The following is a 21,211-nucleotide window of genomic DNA, read 5'->3' as shown; positions in this document are numbered from 1 at the left end:
ACGGAGCCGCTTGTATTTAAAATGTTCTTTTTTTATTTGTCGTTTAAAAACAAACTTGGAAGAAGCAAAATCCAAAACTTGCCCTTTGCCTCTTGCAACATAAATTATGTACAGTTCAGAATGATCGCTGATACAAAACATGCCAAGGACAGGGCGCTGGGGGTGGAGGGGGAGAGGGCGCTTTAAAAAAGGGAATCATTTCATCCGTTGTTACGAAGGACCAACCTTGCTGTACAGGATACACACAACACAAAATAAAGTCTTCACGGGATTCACACTTGTCAGAGATTTATTTTTTTAAAAAGGGGGAGGGTCCTGGAGGTGAGGGGAGAAGACTGTAAAGGGGAAAAACTGAAAATTGAATATGTGCAAGTGTAAACCAACCCAAAATACAAACATGGGGGGGCGGGGGAGAGGGAACTCTGATGCAATTATACAGGCGGGGTACTTTAAAAAAAAAACAAACCAACAACCAAAATTCCAACCTTGTAGCTTGGGTCTGAGTTAGTTTATATAAAAATTAAAAACTGTATAAGGTTTCTTCACTAAATTCTACAGGACTATCAGATACCTAGCATATGCTTACAAAGTCGGCCCCATCCCCTTTTCCCAATCCCAGGGCCCAAGCCCCAATCAGAGCCTGACTCACAGGAGCCAATCTTCCCCTCCCTGTAGCCTAGACCTTCTGCTCTTGGAAAAGGAACATCCAATGGCTTTAGGGGCAGCAGCCCAGTCTCCCCACTGTCTGATTTAATTACAGTGGTTTTTGTGGGGGTGGGGGGGATGTTATTCTCTTAAACATTTGCAGCTTGAAACAGTTGAGGAAGCAGCTTAAAAAAAAAAAAATCTCCCTACCCCCATCAATCCGCAACCCCCCAAATTCAAAAACAAACAAAAACAAACCTAAAATCACAACAGCGACCGTGCTCCCCCTCCAGCAGGCTCGCCCATACACCACCACCAAGCCCACCCCTACACTCCAGACATTTGATTCTTGAAAATATTAATTACAAAATGCCCTTTGCCCACAGCCCCTAGGAGAGAACTGCATATAAGCTTCATCTTCATCCCCGTGGCTCCCTACCAGAGAGGGGTCTGGGGCCTCACCCACCCCCTGACCTACCCCTACCCCCAGGAAGAGGTTCAACTGCAGCACAAGCTTGGGCAGAAAGGGGAAGGAAAGGGAGGCAGGGGAACCCATTACCCTCTGGCTCCCCCTGGGGCCAGCTCACTTTTGTGCGTTATAACATAGTCCAACTATACAAAAGGGGGTGGGAATCGCCCAGCCTCTATACCCCCACCTTACAGCAGTCACAGCCAGGGGGTGGGGAGGAGGGGGTGAGGAAAAGGGCGGTAGGTTGGGTAATGGAGGGGGCTCCCCCACAAGGGGAGCTCCATGTGTCCGCCCCACGCCCCCCTACCATTTATAAACTGGTTTTGTAAAAAGAAAATAGATATATTTATATAGAATATATAAAGCACAAAAATTAGTAGTTTTACATTTGCTCTCCCCGGGGGTGGGGGGAGAGGGGAGGGTTCTCACCTCCAGCCGGCTCCCCCATGCCCCACAAGACTATGTACAATCCCATGTATAAATAGATAAATACCCCCCACCCTCCCCGCGCTGACACTAAGCTCCCCCACCCCCACATCACCACCCCTTCCCACCAGACCAGCAGCAGTTTGGTGACTGAGGGAAAGTGGGAGCTCCGGGCCACACCCTGCCTCACTGGGTACGGGCATGCCACTCAGGGATAGCCCTCACCCTACCACCCACCCACCCCATCCAGGGGCTGGAGGGCAAATGGGCTCATGATGGGGTTGGGAAAACAGGAGGGGGATATCCTGGTCCTAAGTTTAGCACACCCCTCCTGCCCCCATGTCTGGATGGAGAAGGAAGTCCTAGAGCAACTAGGGGCCAGTCATCCCCAATCTTCATCAGCATCAGCCTCAACCACCATCCCATGCCCATAATTAAAAACAAAGATGGATTTTTTGTTGTTGTTTTTTCTTCTTCCTCCTACCCCCCTTCCACCCACTCAGAAGAGGGCAGTGAGGTGGGGGAGAGGGTTGGAGCAGTAGGGGGCCTGGAGAGGGTCTCACATTTCAAAACAGCAAAAAATCCAACACTTAAATGAGGTAGGTGTGGGTGCGGGGTCTCCTTGCCCGGCTTGCCTGGCTTGCCCTCCTGGGCAGCTGGGCGCCTCTTTCCCGTTCATGTTGCATTTGTCAGAGTGGAAAACAAGGAAACACAACCCATAGAGAGACAGAAACACAGAGGAGAAGAGGGAGACAGAGACAGATTTAGAGGGCAGGGGATGGGGGTGAGGGTGGGGGCAGGACCCGGCAGGCAGGGCCAGGTGTGGGACCCGGCCTTTGGGATTGTCAAGCTTAGTCAAGTCTCTTTGCAGCCTTGAGTTGGGCCAGAGAGGTCGGTGGGAGCAGCAGGGCTGTGAGGCCCGGCCACACATCCTCCTCCCCCCTCCCTGCTGCCTCCCAGATGCTTCTGGGTAGTTCCCGGCCCATATCCCCCTCAAACCTGAGATGCCCAATGGCTGCTTCTGTCTGGCCCCTCCTGGAGCTGGGGGCAGAGATGCCAGCCTGGGGGCCGGTGGTGGGGAAGAGGGTCGTCCCTGGTGCCCAGGGTGGGCTTGGCCTAGGGCCCTCTGCCCCAGCCTCCTGCTCCAGGGGCTCCGGTCAGCCGGCAGCCCCAGCCCTGGGTCCTGGCTCTGGCTGCTACCTCTCTTCCCCCTCATCCCTTTCAGGGAAGAGGTTGGGGGTGGGGGAACTCCCCTGCCTGGTAGCCTCAAAGCTTCTTAGTTCATCCATTTCCGACAATTCCAGGCTCCACAGTGGCAGGGGATCTTGTGCTGATCGTCCTCAAAATCAAACTGATAGTCATATGTCAGCTGGAAAGAGAAGAGGGCAGAATCAATGCCATTCCCCCAGAGGAAGTGGGAGAGGGCAGTGGCCTTGGAATTTGACTTCCGGGGAATGGCAGAGAAGAGGGAGCTGCTTCGTCACTCACTGAGGGATGCTTCCTCTCACCTCCTCTCCTTTGGGGATTCGCCGGCTGGAGATGATGATGATTTTGTCCTCCTTGTCAAATGTCACAACTTCTGCCACACAGTTAGGGGCGCAGGAATGGTTAATGTACCTAGGCAGTGGGTCAAAGTCAGAAATGTCAAGCAGCTGGGTTGGATGACTCTGGTTCCTTGTTGGCCCACCCCCAGAGACTCCTAAATCCCTTCTTACTCATCCCGCTCTCACCTGGCAGGGCCTCCGGTCAACGTAGCATCAATGACATGTTCATTGTTTATTCGAAACATGTAGATGCCTCGATTCTAGAAAGGCAGAGGTTGCAGAGGGGCAAGAATATCAGAGAATGGCAGCAGTGGCGGGATCAGGTAGTGGGCTTGGGCAGCGGGCTTATCTTCACTCCTTGTTCCTCCTTCCTCCTGGCTCTCCCCTCTTCTTCCCACAGCTTTCCACCTGCTCCTCTGGTCCCAGTTCTGCCCCTTGCCCCTTGACTAAGTGTGGACCACACACCATGATGGCCCCTCTGCCAGCCCATACCTGCTCCTCGTAGATTTTCTCCCGCCGGTTGGCCACCTCATTGCGAATGATGGTGCCAATGTACTCAATGACCATTGTGTGCTTCTCTAGGTCCTTGGCTGCATAGAGCCCTAGGCCCTGGATACGGGAGCGAGCCAGATATACATTGTTCTTCCACTCAGTGCGTAGCCGCCGGTACTGAGATGACTTGGAGTGCACAAACTGCTTGCTGTACGGGGTGTTGGTCTCGCCTGTGAAGGTGCTCTGATATGCCTTGGACATGCTGGTGCTGTTCAGAGTGTGGGGCCTGGGAGGTGATATAGTCCATGACAAGACAGCTCTCCCCCAGACCAGGCACATGCCACCCACTTCCTCCCTGGGGTGTGCAACACTCCTGTTAGGGTCATGTGCTGCCTTGGGAATGGACTAGAGGCAACTGAGTCTTGGCTTTGGTGAGGCAACAACTAGCTATGGGGACCCTTCCAACACCCTGGGTGGCAGAGAGGATGGGGTGGGGGAGGAGGCGTGGAGGGAGGGAAGGGGCACTGATTCCCCGACACTGAGCCTGCTCTCCCGTCTCCCCACCTTCTACCACCCTCCTCCCAAACCAGACTCAGGGCCATGCTCAAGACCTCTGGGAGGTCTTCCCCAAGCAGCCCAGGCCTGGAATTTAAGCTCGAGGTTTTTTCAAATATCTGAGTCCTACCTCCTGCTCATACTAGAAGCTCTGAAAATGGGGGCTGTGTCTACCACATTGGGCTGGATGTGAATTAAAACTGGCTCTGAATTCATAGCCAAAAGGTAGTATCCTTTCCTTTCTGTAGACTGTCCCCTTCTCTGACATAACATTGGGCTCTGTGCAGATGGCTCAGTGCAGGGGAATGACTGCTGCCTAGCAGGATGCCTTCTCACCACCCTAGGGCACCAGCCAAATTCTTGCCCATCCCAGAGCAGTGGTTTTCAAACTGATTCTTTTTTATACAGCAGAAATCCTTTTTGTTTTTTTCCTTCAACAAAACATTACAGAAACTCCAATACATAAACTAGATGGAAACAGAACTCTTCTAGTTGAATCCAATTTGGGGAAGGGGGAGTTATGCATGCAGAGGGCCAAGTTCTGCCCACTCAGTTTGCGTGTTTCAGGGCTTTCTGGAACACACACAGTTTGAAAACCACTGTTGCAGAGCATCAAGGACCAGGGCTGGCTGGGGTAGAGTCTGACGCTCTACAACAGCCTGAGGAGCAACCGAAGGCCTTCAAGAAAGCCCTCCTACCATGGATTTTGCCGCCCTCTACCCAGGGACCAAGGTCAGCCTACTGTGGTACACAACAAGAAGAGTGAACCACAAATCAAGAGAGAAGGCTCTGGCCCCAACTGTGACCTTTGTCTAGTCACTTAACCTTTCTGGGTCTCAGTTTTCTCAGCTGTAAAATGGGGATCATACCACCTGCCCTACCTACCTCATAAGGTTGTTGTGAGGATCAAATGAGATAATGGATGTGAAAACGCTTTGAAAAAAAAAGTATAAAGTGCTATACAAATGTAAGATTTTATTATTTTTCCTATTATATTCCTAATTATTTATTTTGGACACCAACTCAGCCTGGGGAAGGGAAGGCGAACCTAGCACTCAAGGGGTGTCTGTCTGAGGTTTGGGAGAATCACAGGCCCCCTGGAAGCAAAAGAGGAGAGGAAGGTGGTGACTGGGTCCTTTATACATTTCATATGATTTCACCACTGTCGACCCAGAACCTCCCCAGTGGCCATTCCCAGGATGCCCAAGATAAGTCTGTCCCTAGACTGCAGGTCAACCCAGGATACTGAGCAGGTTGGGGGAGGAAAAGGATACCCTAGTGACACCTGCGCACCCTCTAATCAGGAGGCCTAGAGTGAACCCCCATCCTCTCCAAGGGAACTCTGATCTGTAACCTCCAACACTCATAATTGGCCAGAGGGTCCCTACCCGCCCCCACACCCACATCCCCTGGTCCTAGTCCCACAAGCTCACCGTTTGTAGTGTGTGAGGATTTTAGGCTCTGATCGAGCACAACCAGTGGGGTTGATCATGAGTGGCAGCTCCATCAGGGGGTGGCGTCCATAGCGGAATAAATAATTTTGACAGCTTTCCACTCCAGGCAGCTGTGGGCACAGGTCACGCTCACTTTAGCCTGAGCACTCCTGGGGCAGGACTAACATTCCCCGTGCCCACCTGGCCCCCGGCCCCATCCTTACTGATTCAGCTATGCGCAGCACGGCGTGCACCGTCAGCCCAAAGAGCTCCTCGCCTTTCAGGTACTCGGGGAAGAGCCGCAGCATGTCGGCCTCTTTTCTCATGGCAGCCACAGGCTCAATGATGCGATTCCACACAGCTAAGACGCAAGGAAAGAGAGCAGCCCTCAGAGGCAACTTCTGCTCACTGACCTCAGCCCTAACCTCCATCTGAAGCTACAGCTGTTTTCTGTAGCCTGCCCACCTTGCGTCAAGAGGTTGTGTGGTTCTTCAGGACCCCCTCTTGGCCTCCCAATCTCAGTCTCCCTCAACAAGCTAGGCGACTTCCCACACTGGAGGGACATCAGAGGGCCTTGTGACACAGAAACATGAACCCAGGGCCCAGGATAAACAGCACAGGCCATGGGCCTTACTGAAAGCCAGAACAACAGGCACGTTTTGGAGTTGAGAAAGCTTGGATTCAGGTTCTAATACTGGCCATGGGGCCTTAAGGCAAATACTTAAATCTCTCCACTACTCAGTTTCTTTATGTGTAAACCTGGCATAATAATAAGGTTGTAAGGTTGCATGAACAAAATAGCCGGTATAAATCACTTGGCTTAGTTTGTGGCACATAGCACATGCTCCCTACAATGTAACACTTACTGTTACTTTTATCATTAACAGTGAAACTGAGATCAAAAGATGTTACCCAGGGGAAAGCAACCATGAGGAACTCAAGGCTAGCATCGGATTGGGTGAGCTGGACCACAGGGTCTCAGAACCGCATCCTTTATTTCCACTGAGGTTCGGGGGCGGGGGGTGGGAAAAAAAAGGAGCTAGCCTATGTGTCGTCAGCCAAGCCACATATCCTCAATTACAAGGGAATTCAAGGTGACTGAGAGGTCAGAAAACACTCTCCCTGGAGATCTTCAAGAGACCTCTGCCTGCCCTAAGTGGGGGAGAAAGATCACTCAGGAGGAGCCTGCAGGTCTCTTCTCCACATCGTAAAGGGGACTCTGGGAGAAGCTTGCCCAGTTCCCCAATACTACTTCCAGGGCCCCGTGCTCACCCTGGGGAGAGGCATCAGTGAAGACCAGGTCCTCCAGGCCCTGCTCCATGACTTTGATCACGAACTCCGGCCGCCCATTGTTCTCGCCGATGGAGCAGCGATAGCAGCAGCGGCGGTTGTTAGTACGGAGGCTCCAGTAGATGCGTGTGGCCTCGTAGCCCACGGGATAGAGGGCAGTGGCGCTGTGGAAGTCGGCCATCTGGTGGGGCAGCAGCTGACCGATGGCGTGGAACACGAGGCCCCCCACACGGAACATGTGCAGCCGCTCTCCCCGCTGGATGATGCTGGCGATCTGCTTCACCTCGTCTCGCTCAATGTAGACCCGCCGGAAGACAGCAAAAGAGCTCAGCTCCTGCTCACAGGGCCCCTTGATCTTATGCAGCGGACACAGCATGGTCTTGTCCTTGAAGAACATGCACTTGGCGCGGATGGCGCAGGCAAAGTGGTACACATTGGGGCAACGCATGCGGTTGCAGCTGCTGGTGGCGCCGGTGCGCTGGCACAGGGAGCACTTGGTGAGCAGTCCTCGGTGCAGGGCAACCTCCACGTTCATCAGCGCCCCGCCCTGGGTCTCATATACCTCCGTGGACCACAGGGCACAGTTGAGGTGCACCCACAAGTCCAGGTCCAGGTTCAGCAGGCGGGCGGGCCCATCCGTGGCCCCATCCCCCTCTTCATGACAGAAGCAGCAGCGCCGCATGTCTCGAGGCACCTTGTCAGGTCGCAGGGCTGTGCCAAGCTGTTCCATAAACTCTGCACCTGCCCGCTCATCCTCGGGCCGCACGCCACCCTTCTGGATGGGCAGCAGCAGCCGGAGCCGCTTCCAGCGCACCCCCTTCCACTTCTTGAGGCGAGGGGGCCGGGAATCCTCACCTTCTTCAGAAGGCCGGGCTCGGGGCTTGGGCCGGGCTGATTCAGGGGGCGAGGCCAGTGGCAGAGGCGAGGGGACCGGTGGCTCAGCTGAGGGTTCAGCTGGAAGTTCAACCAAGGGTTCAGCAGGGGGGCTGGCAGGAGAGGGTGCCAAAGGGGAAGGGGGTGGGGAGGGTTCTTCAGGAGGTGGGGCCGAGAGCTGTCGCACATCCAGGTTGGAGACGTTGCAGGTGTAGCTGTGTTGGGTGGGTGGCTCGGGGGCGGGGCTCTCCTGTGGGATGACGCCCTGTACCATTAATGCCAGCTCCTCATTTAACTAGTCGCCTCTCTCCTCCTACCCAGATTCCGCTCGCCCAAAAGCCCTCTGCCTTCTCTGTCCTAGTCAGATAACCCCTCCTTTCCTCCAACAGACCCACCTGTTTGAGGAGACTCAAGATGTCTAACTGGCTCTTGAGGGTATAGCCGGGTAACACAGCATCAAACTGCTTCAGCCAATCAGGGCCGGCTTCTGGGCTCTTGCCTCCCAGACCCTTTTCTTTCCCACCTGCAGGAAGGAAGGGGTCAGAGCCTCCCACCAGAATCACTCCCCGCAGGTCCCAAGGAGTATTCCTGCCATACTCACCAGGGCCCTCGGCCTCGCCCTTCTTAGGCTCAATGCCTGCCCGGGCAGGGCTCTCCGGGAACAGCACCTCATAGGAGTTGGGGATCTTCATGCTTAGCAGCTCTGCCACTGCCACCATCACACCATTCAGGTTCTGCCAGGGCAGGAAGGGGATGCAACAGCCGTGTCGTCAGAGTGTGTGGATTGAGAACTACCACCAGCTTGGTGGGAACAAGGACACCCAGAAGGCTACTCCCCAAGCAGCCGGTCAGTCTTGCCCCTGTGCTATCCAGCTCTTCCCATGCGCTTCCTTTAAGGGCAGCCCTTCCCAAACCGCTGTGGGCATTAACGGGAGCTCCACAGAAAGAGACCTGTGTCAACTGGGTTTGGGAAATGACACACACTACATCCACTACTTGGAAATTCATAATACACATTAGCAAAGTAAAGGATCTGAAGAGTCTTGTAATAAAGAGACTTGTTTTGCTGTTTCAACTGGGATTTCCAATTTCCCTTGACCGCAAAACCCTGACAACATTTTCAAAAAAGCAGAATTCCACGCAATGTGACGGGGGACATGCTGTTTTGTAGCACTTGTCACCTTATATACACTCTCCTATTTGCTGACTTGTGTCTTTACCACTGAACTGTGAGCCCCTTGAGGGCAGGGACCCCTTGTGCTACATCTTCCCTAATCCCACAGTCTGGCTCAGGCTTTCCTACACAGTAGGTCCTCAGTACAGTTTTAAATGACTGAACTTATCCAGAGAAGATCCTGGGACGGCCCACTGACCAGCATCCCCTTGGCCTCTGAGGCACCCCCAGGACATACCTTGGCGGCGGCGGCAGAAACCGTCAGCATGACTGACACCTCGCTTCCTTTGCCCTTTTCCCAAGTTGTGGCAGGCAGCTTCCCAGGGGCCTCCAGATCCAGAGCCCCATAAGGTTTACTATCTGGGAAAACTGAATGATAAAGAGAGACCTGTGTAAGCTCCAGCTGCCTCTATCCCCAGCCTCTGAAAATGAAGCCCGGCCTGCCCAGGCCTGGTCCATGCTCAGAGCAACCTCTACCTGGGATGCTGGCCCGAGGAATGATGGGGATGACGGGGGAGAGAGCCCGGTCATCCTGCTCCCACCAGCCTGAGCCCAGCTGAGGGAAACGAGGGGCCTCCTCCCCCAGGATGCTCTCGGGTGATGAAGCTGGCACAATGCTGTCAGGAGAATCACTGTCCTCATCACTCTCCATCCTGTGGGCCAAAAGTAGACATTCATTGCTACAGCCCTAAAGATGCCCTCTCCCAAATCTAGAGATCAGTAGACGTCACAGCCCTACTTGAAATCTGCCACTGGCCAAAGGAGAAATAAGGCGACCTGTCCCCCACCCCAATTCCTCATCCCCATGTCCGGCCCCACCCGCACCTGACATCCTCAGTCTGATTGTGAGGGGGTGTAGGCAGGGCGGCCAGCAGGTCCAGACTCTTCACCTCTGAAGCATCTGAAAGGGAGGCAGAAGAAGCGTCAGGCTGAGGGTGGCCAGAGCCGATGGTGCTTTCGCCCACGTCTCAGGTCTAACGAGCACAAGATCTAGCTTAGCTATCATGGCCACTGTCTACCCATCCACCCATCTACCAGTTTGGGGCGGGCGAGCTATATTTATTGAGCCTTTCTAAAGCGTGTACTCTGTAGGTACGCTCTTTGTTTAGAGTCTTTTAGCAACTCCATAAGGCAAGTATTATTTCTATCTTATAGTGAGAAAAAAGGAGGCTCACACAAGTCAATCCATTTGGCTGCAGTAACACAGCTAAATGAACGCAGGAGCCAGAAATCAAATCCAGATCTGACTGTAGTTCATATCCACTGGGTAAGGAAGCTGGGCTATTCCTTATAAGCAAAAGCTTCATTAATACTCTCCCCACCCTGCTGCCTTTGCTCTAGACTCCGGAAGCCGATCCTTGCCTCCAACAAATCAGTCCTGAAGAGGCCCTTCCTATCTCAAGGACCCTGTCGTGTATGCACACAGAGCAACACACAACGCACTCCTATCTTAAACTGTACCACATGACCCCAGCCACCAAGACCTAGCAGAGGAGAAGCCCACTCCGCTCCTGACTTACCCCTCAGCGCCCCTTCAGTGTCCCGGGCAGAGGCGGCATCCTTGGGGTGCCCCCCCAGCTCTTCAGAGGGAGTGACGCCATTCACCATCTTCTGCTGCACCGATGGGGGTGGGGTGGGGGGCAGCGACGAGGGTGGTGTCGGCGGGTTACTCAGGTTATTCTGGGGGTGGGGTGGGGTGTCGTGTGCAAGATGGCACAGGGAGACTGACATAATCTCCTGGGCCTACACTACACCAGCAATTTCCTCAAGTCTGCCACCCCCATCTCCACCTCCCCAAGAAGCTCATCGTTCCCAAAAGGTATTGCCACTTTTCTGACCTTGGTAAGCAGCTGGGAATAGTAGTCAGGGCCCGTGGGCAGCGCCCCACTTCCAAAGGCCCCCCTCAGCTGGCACTGCCCATTGATGGGGCAGCCACTGCCAAAGGGAGCAAAGAGGCTAAAGTTGGCGGTGATGGTAGGCTCCGCGAGGGGCAGCAGGGACAGCTCCTAGGAGGGGCAAGATGACAGGGTTGGAAACCTGGCGCGTGCTCATCTCTGCTACTGCACAGCTGGGGGCCAGGCTGCGCCCTATCCTGGGATGGGACCAGGGGACTGGCTCCTGGGGGTCACCTGTTTCAGCTGTTTCAGCAAGGCCTCGCTGGCCCTGACCCCGTCCTCCTTCCGCAGCTTCTTTCGGGAGCTCACCAACCTGTCGCTTGCCTTCTGTACCCGCTTGGGCTTCGGTGTCAAAGGCTTCCTTGCTGCTGTATCCTAAGCCAGATAAACCCACAGTGAAGGCCGCTGTACCCCTCAAAGCCCTCACCTCTTGTCTCACCCAGACCTGTTCACTCTGCCCCCAGGCTCCAGGCCCCACGCTGTCAGCTCCACTCCAGCTGGAGCACTCACCTCCTTGTTGCTGGGAGTACCCTGTAGTTTCTGCTCCAGCCCAGCCAGCTTGCTGTCAATGTGCCCGTTGATCTCAGCTCGCAGCCCCTCGGGCCCCCGCCCAGTGCTGAGTTGCACATTCTTTGCTCGTAGAAGCTTCTGCAAGAGCAGATGCCCGGCCTCTGAGCGGGGGCCTGCCAGCAGGAGGTGGTTGCTGGTACCTGGTGCCCCTACTGGCTCCCCGTTGGCCTCCCTCTTCACCACCTGGGCTCCCAGGGCACATGGCTCTTCCCGAGGCTCTTGCTTGATGCTGAGATGGGGTGGCTCGGGTACTGCCTGCCCATTCACCTGTTCCAGATGCCCAGGTACCAGGCTGCTTTGCTCCGGCTTCTGGGCTTCTGCTAGGTTGTCTGGGGGGTCCCAAGGTCCCAGCCCCTTGCCAAAGAAGGTATCCGCAAGCTGGGCAGCAGCAGGTGAGACCCTCCCAGGAGGCAGCTCCAAGGGTGGCCCCTGGGGTTTTGGAGTTCCTGGCTGGGTGGTAGGGAGCTGGGCCTCAGAGGGAAGCTGGGAGCTAGGGGAAGGTAACTGTGAGGGAGGTCTCTTTGGCTCTTGGGGGCTGGATGGTGGAGGTGTGGGATGGACAGGGCCAAGGACTGGTCCTGTGGATAAGGCTCCCTGTGGGGCGGGGAGCCGGGGTGGGCCCTGAGGTCGAAGCCCTGCCCCTAGCTCCTGAAGAGGGCCTGTCTGGGACCCAGGGAAGCCCCCAAGTTGGGGCTGGCGGCCCAGGAGGCCCTGAAGGGGAGAGGGCTGGGTCCCAGGCTCCTGGTAGGGGGGTGCCTGGCGTACTGCCTGGCTCTGCTGGAGCTGCCGCTGCATGAGGAGTGCCTGCAGCTGCTGCTGCTGCTGGGGGCTCAAGTGCCGCAGCTGTGGGTTCTTGGCCAGGACTCCTTGAAGCTGTGCTCGAAGCTGGCCCACTGTAGACATGACCCCAGGCCCAGGCAGGCTCTGCCCAGGATGAGGGACAGATCCTGGTTTGGCAGGCGGTGGCCCTGCATTATTCTGCATGGGCCGCTCTAGTCCAAGGGGCTGTTGGGAGCCCAGAAGGTTCTGGGTCATGGGTCCAGGCTGCTCCCCTAAGGAAACAGAGGATTGGGCCAACAGGTGGGGCATAGTTGAGGCCTCAGAAGATGATCCACTGCCTGGTTGCCCGTGGCTTCCCACACCTGCTGTGTGGAGCAAGTTAACTTGCTGCTGCTGTTGTCCTGGGAGCCTCAGAGGTGGCTGAAGCTGCAGAGAGTTGGGCTGAGGCTGGGCCTGGGGTTGGACAAGCAGGAGCTGTGAGTCCCCAGAGAGGGAGGGCTTTACCTCCCCTGGTTCAGTGGCCACTGACTCTGCTACAGTCCCTATTGCTAACGGCCCTCCCTGATGCGTGGAGGGCCCCTCAGTGGCCTCTGGAGGAAGAGCCGTCTCTGCAACGCTTTGTTCCTTGCCCGTTAGAATGAGGGTTTGGCCCAGGGCTCCCGGGCTAGAGAAGTGTTGCAGAGGCTTGGCTGGCATGCCAGGGCCAAGTGTCACCTGCTGCTGCTGCTGCTGTTGCTGCTGCTGCTGCTGTTGCTGCTGCTGTTGAGGAGACAGTAAAGTTCGACTCTGGCTCAAAAGACCCATCTGCTGCTGCTGCTGTTGTAGCTGCTGCTGTTGCTGCTGCTGCTGCTGCTGTTGTAGCTGCTGCTGTTGCTGCTGCTGCTGCTGCTGCTGTTGCTGCTGTTGTAGCTGCTGCTGTTGTAGCTGCTGCTGCTGCTGCTGTTGTAGCTGCTGCTGCTGTTGTAGCTGCTGCTGTTGTAGCTGCTGCTGCTGCTGCTGTTGTAGCTGCTGCTGCTGTAGCTGCTGCTGCTGCTGCTGCTGTTGTAGCTGCTGCTGCTGTTGCTGCTGCAGCTGTTGCTGCTGCAAGGCGGCCATGGGCTGAGTACTCAGTTTGGGTTGCCCACTGTGTGGCATCAGACCCTGCTGAAGATGGGAAAGCCCTGCCATAGATCCCTGCTGTTGCTGCTGCTGCTGCTGCTGGGATGTGACCAGCCGGTGTCCCATAAGGCCCTGACCCTGCTGTGCCAGCTGGGGGGAACTCAGCACCCGGGGCTGGGCCAGGATCACCTGTCTGTGAGGGCCCTGGGGGCCCAAAGCTCCTGGGTGCTGTTGCTGCTGCTGCTGCTGCTGCTGCAACACTGCCACCTGGGCAGGGCCCAACATGCCCTGGGGCCCCTGGGGTGGTTGGGGGGATAGCTGCTGGACCAAGAGGCCCTGATGGCTGCTGGGAGGCAGAAGCCCCTGGGGCTTGGGACCCAGAGCCTGGTTTGCCTGTACCCCGGGGCCCTGCTGCTGTTGCTGCTGGACTGCCACCTGTCCTAGGAGGTGCTGCTGCTGCTGCTGCTGCTGCAGTTTCTGGGCAAGCTGCATGCGTTGCTGCTGCAGCTGCAGCTGCCTCTCCTGCAAAAGCCTCGAGTCAGGTCCTAGGCCTCGAAGAGCAAGGTTGCCAGGGAAAAAGCCCCCTGAGGGGCCAGCCAGGGCCCCAGCCCCACCAGAATGTTGCTGTTGCTGCTGTTGGGCCAGGGTGGTGTTGAGGAAGGGGCCGCCAGGCTGCCCAGGTAGCGCCATGCCCCCGGGGGGCAGGCGAAGACCTGCAGCTTGCCCACCCGGGGGCCCTTGCGGTGGCTGCAGCCCATGGCCAGGGAGCAGCTGACCAGGAAGCTTGGTGAGTAGCCGAGGACTCTGGGAAGGGCTGAGGGCCAGTACAGCTGCGTGCTGCTGCTGCTGCTGCTGCTGCTGCTGCTGCTGCTGCTGCTGCTGCTGCTGCTGCTTGTTCCGATATTCTGCCATGAGATTAGTGTGCTCCTTCTGCTGCTTCCGGACCTAACGTGGGAGGGCCAGGGAGGTCAGCCTGGGGCCTGCCCACCCATGCCAGCCCTCTTCCCAGGCTGCTGGTTGCTAGGCTGAAGTCTGCCTTCCCCACCTGATCCAGCTGTTTCTGGATCTTGCTCTGTTGTTCTGTAACCAGCTTGAGCTTCTCAGCATCGGCCTCTGGGAACTCACGGCCAGCCTTTTTGGCAGTGCGCTGCTTGGCACACAGAGCTTTCCGGGACTTGCGGTGCACCCCGATCTGCTCCTCTAGCACCTTCAGTTGCATCTGTAGGAGCTGCTGCGTATGGAAGAGCCACTCCTCATACTGCCGCTGGTCAGCCTCATCTGGGAAAGGAAGCAGGCAGGTGTTATGGTGGGTGTCAGGTGATCCAAATCCCTCCTTCCCCACATACCCCAAGCCACTTCCTCGTACACTCCTTCCCACCCCCATACTCACTGATCACTCCCTGGGCAAAAGTGGGTGGGTTGGGACGAGACTGGGAGGGCTCACCGGCACTCCGCTCCTGTGATGAGAGAGACTGTTACAGAGTCACTGTTCCGTACCAGGCCCTAAGAAGGGTGGCCCCATGGCGCAGGACCCAAGTTCCCATTCCCACCTGACCATTTACCTGGCCACTCCCAGCTGCCACGTGATTCTGCAGATCACTGCCGGGCCCCCCTGAGAGCCTCTGGGCTAGCAGGGACACTTGCTGCCTGGAGGCCGCCAAAGCAAAGAGGATGTGTTGGTGATGGGGAAAGTTGAAGAGCAAAGAAGTGGGACAAGCAGGAAGAAGGACCAGGAAGAACAGGGGACAGACTGGAAAAGGAAAGGGCCAACCCTCCTACCCTGCAAGTCTTACCTGTTCATACCAGGTGCCACTCCAATGCTGCCCTGAGCCATCACCTTCTTGATGCCTTTCAAAGCCACCATCTTGGCCTTTGCAATGGGATCAATGATATCTTCTGCAGCAAATTTGTCCAGGTCTAGAGAGGGAAGAGCCAAGTGAGCTGGGCATTGAGGTCAATGCCCCACTCCACGTCTGCTATTCCAACACCTTGACCTCCACTAAGCCAAGCAGAATAATGGCATGGCATGGTGAAAAGACCACTGGACTAGGAGCCAGGCAACAAAGGTGACTCAGTTCTATTACTCACCGGACACGCGGCTCTGTTTTTACTTGCACGGTGCTAGGAAAAGGTACTCAGTAAATATTTGCTGAGCCAATATATCAATGTCATTTCACTTCTATGAGCCTCAGTTTACTCTTCTATTTGATAGAGATCATGATTCCGTATTCTGCTTACCTCATGAAGCTACTGAGAGGATCAAACGTGACCAGAATATGAGTACACTTTATGATCTAGAAAGCACTCTTCGATAGTAGTGCTCTTAGCACAACTAAGTGCAACCCAAGAACCCAAGATGTGGGCACTGTGCCAAACCCCAATGCCAGAGCTGTTTTGGGCACAACACACATCACCTACAGACCACTCTTCTGCCTGTCCAGGATGTTGGGTAGGAAAAGAGAAACAAGCAGCCACCGAAAACTAAAATCTTCCTAAAACCCTGTACATTGTATATTTCTCCACTGCTCAGAAAGCTTAACTGACTTCCTAGTTTTGTTCTTGTTTTTTTTTTTTTCTGGCCGCACCACGCGGCACGTGGGATCTTAGTTCTCCAGCCAGGGATCGAACCCGAGCCCACTGCCCTGGAAGCGTGGAGTCTTAACCACTGGACTGCCAGGGAGTCCCCTGACTCCCTACTTTTAAGAGGACTAGCCAAACTCCCTCTTCTGGTTATTTTGAGGCAGAAAAACAGTTCAGAGGATATGAGGGCCAGGGTTCAAATTCCGGCTCTGTTAGCTGTGTGATCTTGGGCAAGTCACTTAATCTCTCTGCCTCAGTTTCCTTTTCCATCATCTAAGATAATAATAGTACCTATTTGTTTGTTGTGATGATTAAATTATACACTGAATGTAAAACACTCAGCACAGTGTTTGGCAAACAGTCATTACTCAATAAGTGCTATTATAATTTGAGGTCTTCTTCAGTCTGGGCCTCCTTCTTACCTCTCCAAAGTTATGGCAGTGCCCCCTCACTTCCCTCCACAAAGCCTACTCTGGCGTAACCACTCATTGTCTCCAAATATACCCTACTGGCTTTCCTGCTGCTAAGTCTTAAGTCTTTTCACCAACCCGATTGCTTTTTCTTGCACTTCTCTCCAAGTCCTAATCTCTGGGTCTCACCACAGCTACAATGCCTTTGCTAATCAGACTTCGTGCGTCCATTTCATAGAGCCACTCAAACATCTGAATGCCTACTACATGCCAGGCACTATCCTCCCTTAAAAGCTACAGTACTTCTGCCTACATCACTCCTATAGAACTTAGCCAAAGTGCTTTGTGTTCCATCCCCTTCAACTAGGGAGTGTCTTGGCTCTGCAGCCTCCATGAGCATTCAGTAGTAACAGTGACCACCCCTGAGTAACTAAGCCAGTGCACCCAGCTGAGGTTACCTGTATCCGGGAAGAAGCTGTTAGCCAGCTGCTGCTGCATCGCCAGCTGCTGCGGTTTCATGCACATGGAAGATGGCATGGTACCCATGGGCTTCTGTGCCAGCACCGGCTGTGGGCTCTGCTGGGGCACTAAGCCTGCCTGTCCCCCATGCTGCCCACTTAGCATATGCCCTTGGTTGGACACCATGGCCATGGATGGGGCCAGGCGCTGCTGGAGGGCATGAGCTGGTGGCTGGGTGGGCATCAGCGGCTGGGCCAAGCCTGGCTGTCGGGAACCTCCAAGTCCCAGGGCAAGCTGCTGTTGGGGGCCAGCCACACTGGGAGAAGAGCCCTCATGAGGCAAAGACACAGCCTGGGCAGGGCCTGGGGTGGGCAGGAGGGAATGCTGCTGTTGCTGCTGGGCAGGCTGCAGCTGTGCTGAGAGCTGCTGCTTCTTCTGCAGCTCCTTCTTCTCGTGTTCCAACAGGTCCTCGATGAGCAGGGGTAACTCGCTGGCTACCAGTGAGCTCTCCATCTTGTCCAGCTCATCCCCAGATGCATGTCCACCGGGCAAGGTTAGGGCCCCACTCTCTAGCTCAAACTTTTCCAGCAGGGAGGACCCTCCTGGGCCACTCAGTGGGCTGGGGGTCAGCAGGTGAGCGGGCGGTCCTCCTGTGGTCCCAAAGGGGACCTTCTCAGTTGTTGTGTGCCCACTGCCAGAAAAAGGTCCTGTGCCCACTCGAGTGTCCCGGCTGCCCACCACACTCTGTCCCGGTTTCAGCCCAAGGCCTAGGGAAGTGGTAGCAGGGGCTGGCTCTACCTTGGGGGTGGTAATGGTAAACTGGCAAGGGGAAGGGTGGCGCCCACCCTCCTCCACCTTGGGCTTCACCTCCGGAAGCACCGATGCCAGACGGGGCTCAGAGGCATCAGCAGCGGGGGGAGGGCGCTCCTCAGGGCCCAAGGGTCCCGGCTCCACCCCTCGCAACAGAGCCTCCCGCTCAGCCTTTTCATTGGCCGACTCCACCAGCCTCAGGTGCTCATTGAAGATGTCCTTCTTGTCCCCAGTGTCCAGCTCGGGGTCAGTATAGGCCAGCAGGTCAAACTCATCCCCGTTAAGCAGGTCATCCAGGTGGGGATCATTGGTCTCCAGGTTTTCCAGGGTGCCCAGCTCGTCGTCTCCCTTGGCCACATCCACACCCAGGCCCAGGTGAGCAAGCTCCTCATCATCCTCCAGGGCCTTGTGGGCATCAAAGTCATCATCCAACTCGGGATCCTCACAGGGTAACTTCCCAGCTTCCAGAGCCAGAGGAGGAGGGCGGCCAAGCTCAGTACTTGAGGGGGGCCGGCTGGCTAGCTCCAAGCCAGCGGGCAGGTTGGGCCCCTTGGTATGTGGTGTTGGATGGAGGCTGTTGTTCAGTTCAGGGGCTGGCGGGGCTGAGGGTTTCTGTGGAAGGCCTGATACTGCGAGGCCACGAAGCCCTTCAGGTGCCAGTCGGTGAGAATCCTCAGTTACAGGGTAAAAACGGGGTCTCTGAGAGGGGCCCTGACCAGGAAATGGAGGCCCCCCCGGTCCCAGTCCTTTCTGTACGTTGTGCCGCAACTCAATGAACTGGGCAGGACCAGCTGGACCAGGCACTGGCTCACCAGGGCCAGGCAGGCGGGTGGGAATTCCCGCCAAGGGGGAGCCTAGGGCTTGGCGGCCAAGTTCAGGCCCAGGAGTTGATGGAAAGCGTGTAGACATGGCAAGTCGCATGGAAGCTGCTGCTGTTGCCTGCTGCTGCTGCTGCTGCTGCTGCTGCTGCTGCTGCCACAGTTGCTGCTGCTGCTGCTGCTGCTGTAAGGGCAGGGACCCAGGATACGGTGCTCGCTGGTAGAAGGCTTGGGAACCTCCCACCAGTTGCCTGGAAGAATACACAGTAGTCAGTAAGATGAAATCAGGATGAAAAAGAGCTAGAACACGGGCTGTGCTAAGGAAGGAAGGATGAACTTCATGCAGTGAGGGGGAAAGAATGGTGAAGAAAAGTAAGTGATTAATATGAAGAAGAATTAAAGACAAATGGAAAATCAGAGGCAGCACACAATGGTGGTACAATATGCTCCCTTGATGTCCCCCCAGGGAACCCCATGGAGCCTCACCGGCTGTTCACATCCATAGAGGAAGGGGTGGCTGGTGGAGGTGGCCGCGAGAGTCGGTCGTCGCTGGGGAAAGCCCCTGGCCCTAGGATGGGGCCACCCAGCTTGCTTGGGGGCAGCCCCACGAGGCTGCTTTTATCCTAGGAGAGATGAGGGTAGATGAAGATGGGGCTGCCTTCAGTACCTTGGATCCACCACTCCTTGCCACTCTACCTACCTGGGTCCCAGCAAAGGGGGTCTGGCCTCGATTCAGCTGCTCAAAGGCAGGGCTACTGGACTCAGCACCCCAGCTGCCCGGGGGCCCCACTGCTCCGGCAGCTGCCGCAGTTTCCTTCTCCTGCCGAAGGGTGTTGCGCTGGATCTGCTGCCGAATCAGCAGCTCCCGTAGTCGCTGGCGCTGCATGGAGAACAGAGAAGAGGGATAAGTCGATTTTACTTGAACCAAAGGGCTGGCACAGAAACAGAGGAGATACGGGGGGCTCAGCTCCAGGATGCTGACTCACCTGTCGCTGCTTCTCCAGCTCTGTCTGACTGAGGCTGGACATGCCTGGGTCCTGGGTACCTGGAAGTTCAGGTGCCGCCAAAGAGCTGCCCATCGCAGCCCCTGGATCGTCTCGCTTCTCAGCTGGAGAGGTGATGCCTGCCCGCTGTGAGGCTCCGTGGGACAGGTAGGGGAGCGATCCATCGGGCGCAGGTGGTGGTAGGACTGACGGGGGGCGTAGCGGGGACAGCCCGTAGCCCTCTCCTGTGGACCCACTGCTGGGTCCCAGAGGGCTGCCCGACGGGTGGAAGTTCCCTGTGACTACTGTGTAGTTTGTGCTTTGAGGCTTGCCCAAGGTAGGGCCGGGCCCAAAATGGCTGTTGATCCCGTGGGGTGGAGGGAGACCAGGCTGAGGGACGTGGGGCTTTAGCGAAGGCTCCCCTACCGCCTGAGGGAAAGTGAAACGCATGGGAGAAGGGGTGCCCACAAATGCACCGGTCCCAGGGGACCGGGCGAAATTGGGGGGCTGCACACTTGGGACCTTGGCATGGAGCTCACCTGCTGGCCCTGAGGGCAGGGCTGCTGGGAAACCCCCAGCCCCCAACGGGGTGTGGGCTAGAGGCCCAGCCTTGAAGGCAACTTCGGGGGGCTGGGGGCGGGGTGGCTTATGCAACGGGGCAAATGGGTCCCGGGACTGAGGGCGTGAGGGTGGGCGGGAATAAGGGTCAGGGGACTGGAAGCGAGGGGTGACAGGGGATGGGCAGAACGCCTCCGCAGAGAGAGGACGGGGTGTCAGTGGGGACTGGGAGCTGGACTGAGACTGGGGACTGGCGGGGACTCGGGAGAAAGGGTCAGAGGGCAGTGAGCGAGGAGGCAGGGCACAGCAGCTCTCGGGGGGTGGGGGCTGGGGCCGAGGGGTCAACGGGGGTTGGGCATAGGGGTCAGGGTAGGGGCCAGGGCGAAAGATGTCCGAGTGGCTGGGAGGAGAAGGGGCCAAAGCCTGGGCAGGGGGTGGCTCCTGGGGCCTTAGGGCCAAGCCCGGGCTCTGGGGCTCTACCTGAGATGCCCGTGGGGTCAGGGGGGCTTTGAAGACATCAGGTGCCTTTAACTCCAGGCCACCCAGATGGGGGCCTGAGGAGGGTGAGTCAACAAAGCCCAGGTTTGGGGGCCCATAGCTCGGAGAGGATGCCCCAAGGTCTTCCTTCTTCACCTCTAGGGCCTTCCGAGACTCCCCGAAAGGCAGGGGCGACAGCAGAGGCTCGGAAGTCTTGCCTGCCCCTACCCCTGGGCTCTCAGGCACAGCCAGGTTGTCCAGTGAGGGGCAGCGGGGTTTGAGGAAGGGGTCAGGTGTGGAGGGCTGGTGTCGGGGCGTGCCAGGTGGGGTAGCGTGGAACTCCCCTGGCTGGCCAGTCCCAGGACGCGCTGAGGCGCCCAGCGTCGGGGGCTGCTGCGCGGGGGCCCCGGTCGGACTAGGATAGGGAGGATAGGTGGGTGGTGCCGTGGGGAAGCGGGGCTCCAACGCGTAGGCGGGGGCCAGTCCAAAGGGGTCCTGCGAAGGCACTTGGGCGGGCACCTGGGCTGGGAGCTTGAGGAAGAGCTCACCGGGCGAGTCGGGGCCGGGCACCGTGCCCGCCGGCGGCTTCAGGAACCCGTCCGCAGAGGTAGACAAGCCGGCGGGGGGAGGGGGGCTGCCCATGAAGATGGTGGGGGCAGCAGCAGGAGGCGGACTACCCAGTGCCCCCGGCTGGGGGGGGATGCGGAGATGCAGGGCCGGTCGGTCAGTCTTACGGGCCATGTCGCCCACCTTGGTCTGCTTGCTGATCTGGCTCTCAGCCTGCTACAGGGGGAGACCGGGCACAGGGCAGTCAGGCTGCTGTGGACGGGCCCTGCATCCCCCGCCCCCTCCCCCACCCCCACCCTCAGCGA

The 21,211-nt window shown here is 56.9% G+C and overlaps 1 protein-coding gene across 1 annotated transcript in view; it reads right to left on the bottom strand.

Moving 5' to 3' along the window:
* Positions 1-37: 37 nt before the first annotated feature.
* Positions 38-21,211, bottom strand: part of KMT2D (lysine methyltransferase 2D) — a 39,886-nt gene continuing 18,712 nt past the window's right edge. Inside the window, exons 32-55 of the mRNA XM_057703201.1 lie at positions 19,308-21,122; positions 19,022-19,201; positions 18,808-18,944; positions 16,693-18,572; positions 15,038-15,161; positions 14,807-14,891; positions 14,635-14,701; positions 14,290-14,522; positions 11,307-14,189; positions 11,031-11,171; positions 10,740-10,907; positions 10,422-10,581; positions 9,727-9,802; positions 9,379-9,554; positions 9,140-9,270; positions 8,329-8,461; positions 8,123-8,250; positions 6,837-7,977; positions 5,789-5,925; positions 5,565-5,695; positions 3,577-3,862; positions 3,271-3,344; positions 3,049-3,157; positions 38-2,909 (exon numbers count right to left, since the gene is read on the bottom strand). Of these exons, the coding sequence (XP_057559184.1) occupies positions 2,817-2,909; positions 3,049-3,157; positions 3,271-3,344; positions 3,577-3,862; positions 5,565-5,695; positions 5,789-5,925; positions 6,837-7,977; positions 8,123-8,250; positions 8,329-8,461; positions 9,140-9,270; positions 9,379-9,554; positions 9,727-9,802; positions 10,422-10,581; positions 10,740-10,907; positions 11,031-11,171; positions 11,307-14,189; positions 14,290-14,522; positions 14,635-14,701; positions 14,807-14,891; positions 15,038-15,161; positions 16,693-18,572; positions 18,808-18,944; positions 19,022-19,201; positions 19,308-21,122 (10,488 nt within the window). The 3' untranslated portion in view covers positions 38-2,816. The remainder of the gene's footprint in view (positions 2,910-3,048; positions 3,158-3,270; positions 3,345-3,576; positions 3,863-5,564; positions 5,696-5,788; positions 5,926-6,836; positions 7,978-8,122; positions 8,251-8,328; positions 8,462-9,139; positions 9,271-9,378; positions 9,555-9,726; positions 9,803-10,421; positions 10,582-10,739; positions 10,908-11,030; positions 11,172-11,306; positions 14,190-14,289; positions 14,523-14,634; positions 14,702-14,806; positions 14,892-15,037; positions 15,162-16,692; positions 18,573-18,807; positions 18,945-19,021; positions 19,202-19,307; positions 21,123-21,211) is intronic.

This window comes from Hippopotamus amphibius, chromosome 12, assembly GCF_030028045.1.
Source record: "Hippopotamus amphibius kiboko isolate mHipAmp2 chromosome 12, mHipAmp2.hap2, whole genome shotgun sequence".
Classification (NCBI taxonomy): Eukaryota; Metazoa; Chordata; class Mammalia; order Artiodactyla; family Hippopotamidae; genus Hippopotamus; species Hippopotamus amphibius.
The sequence above is the reverse complement of the archived record's forward strand: the minus strand, read 5'-3'. Positions and strand labels throughout refer to the sequence as shown.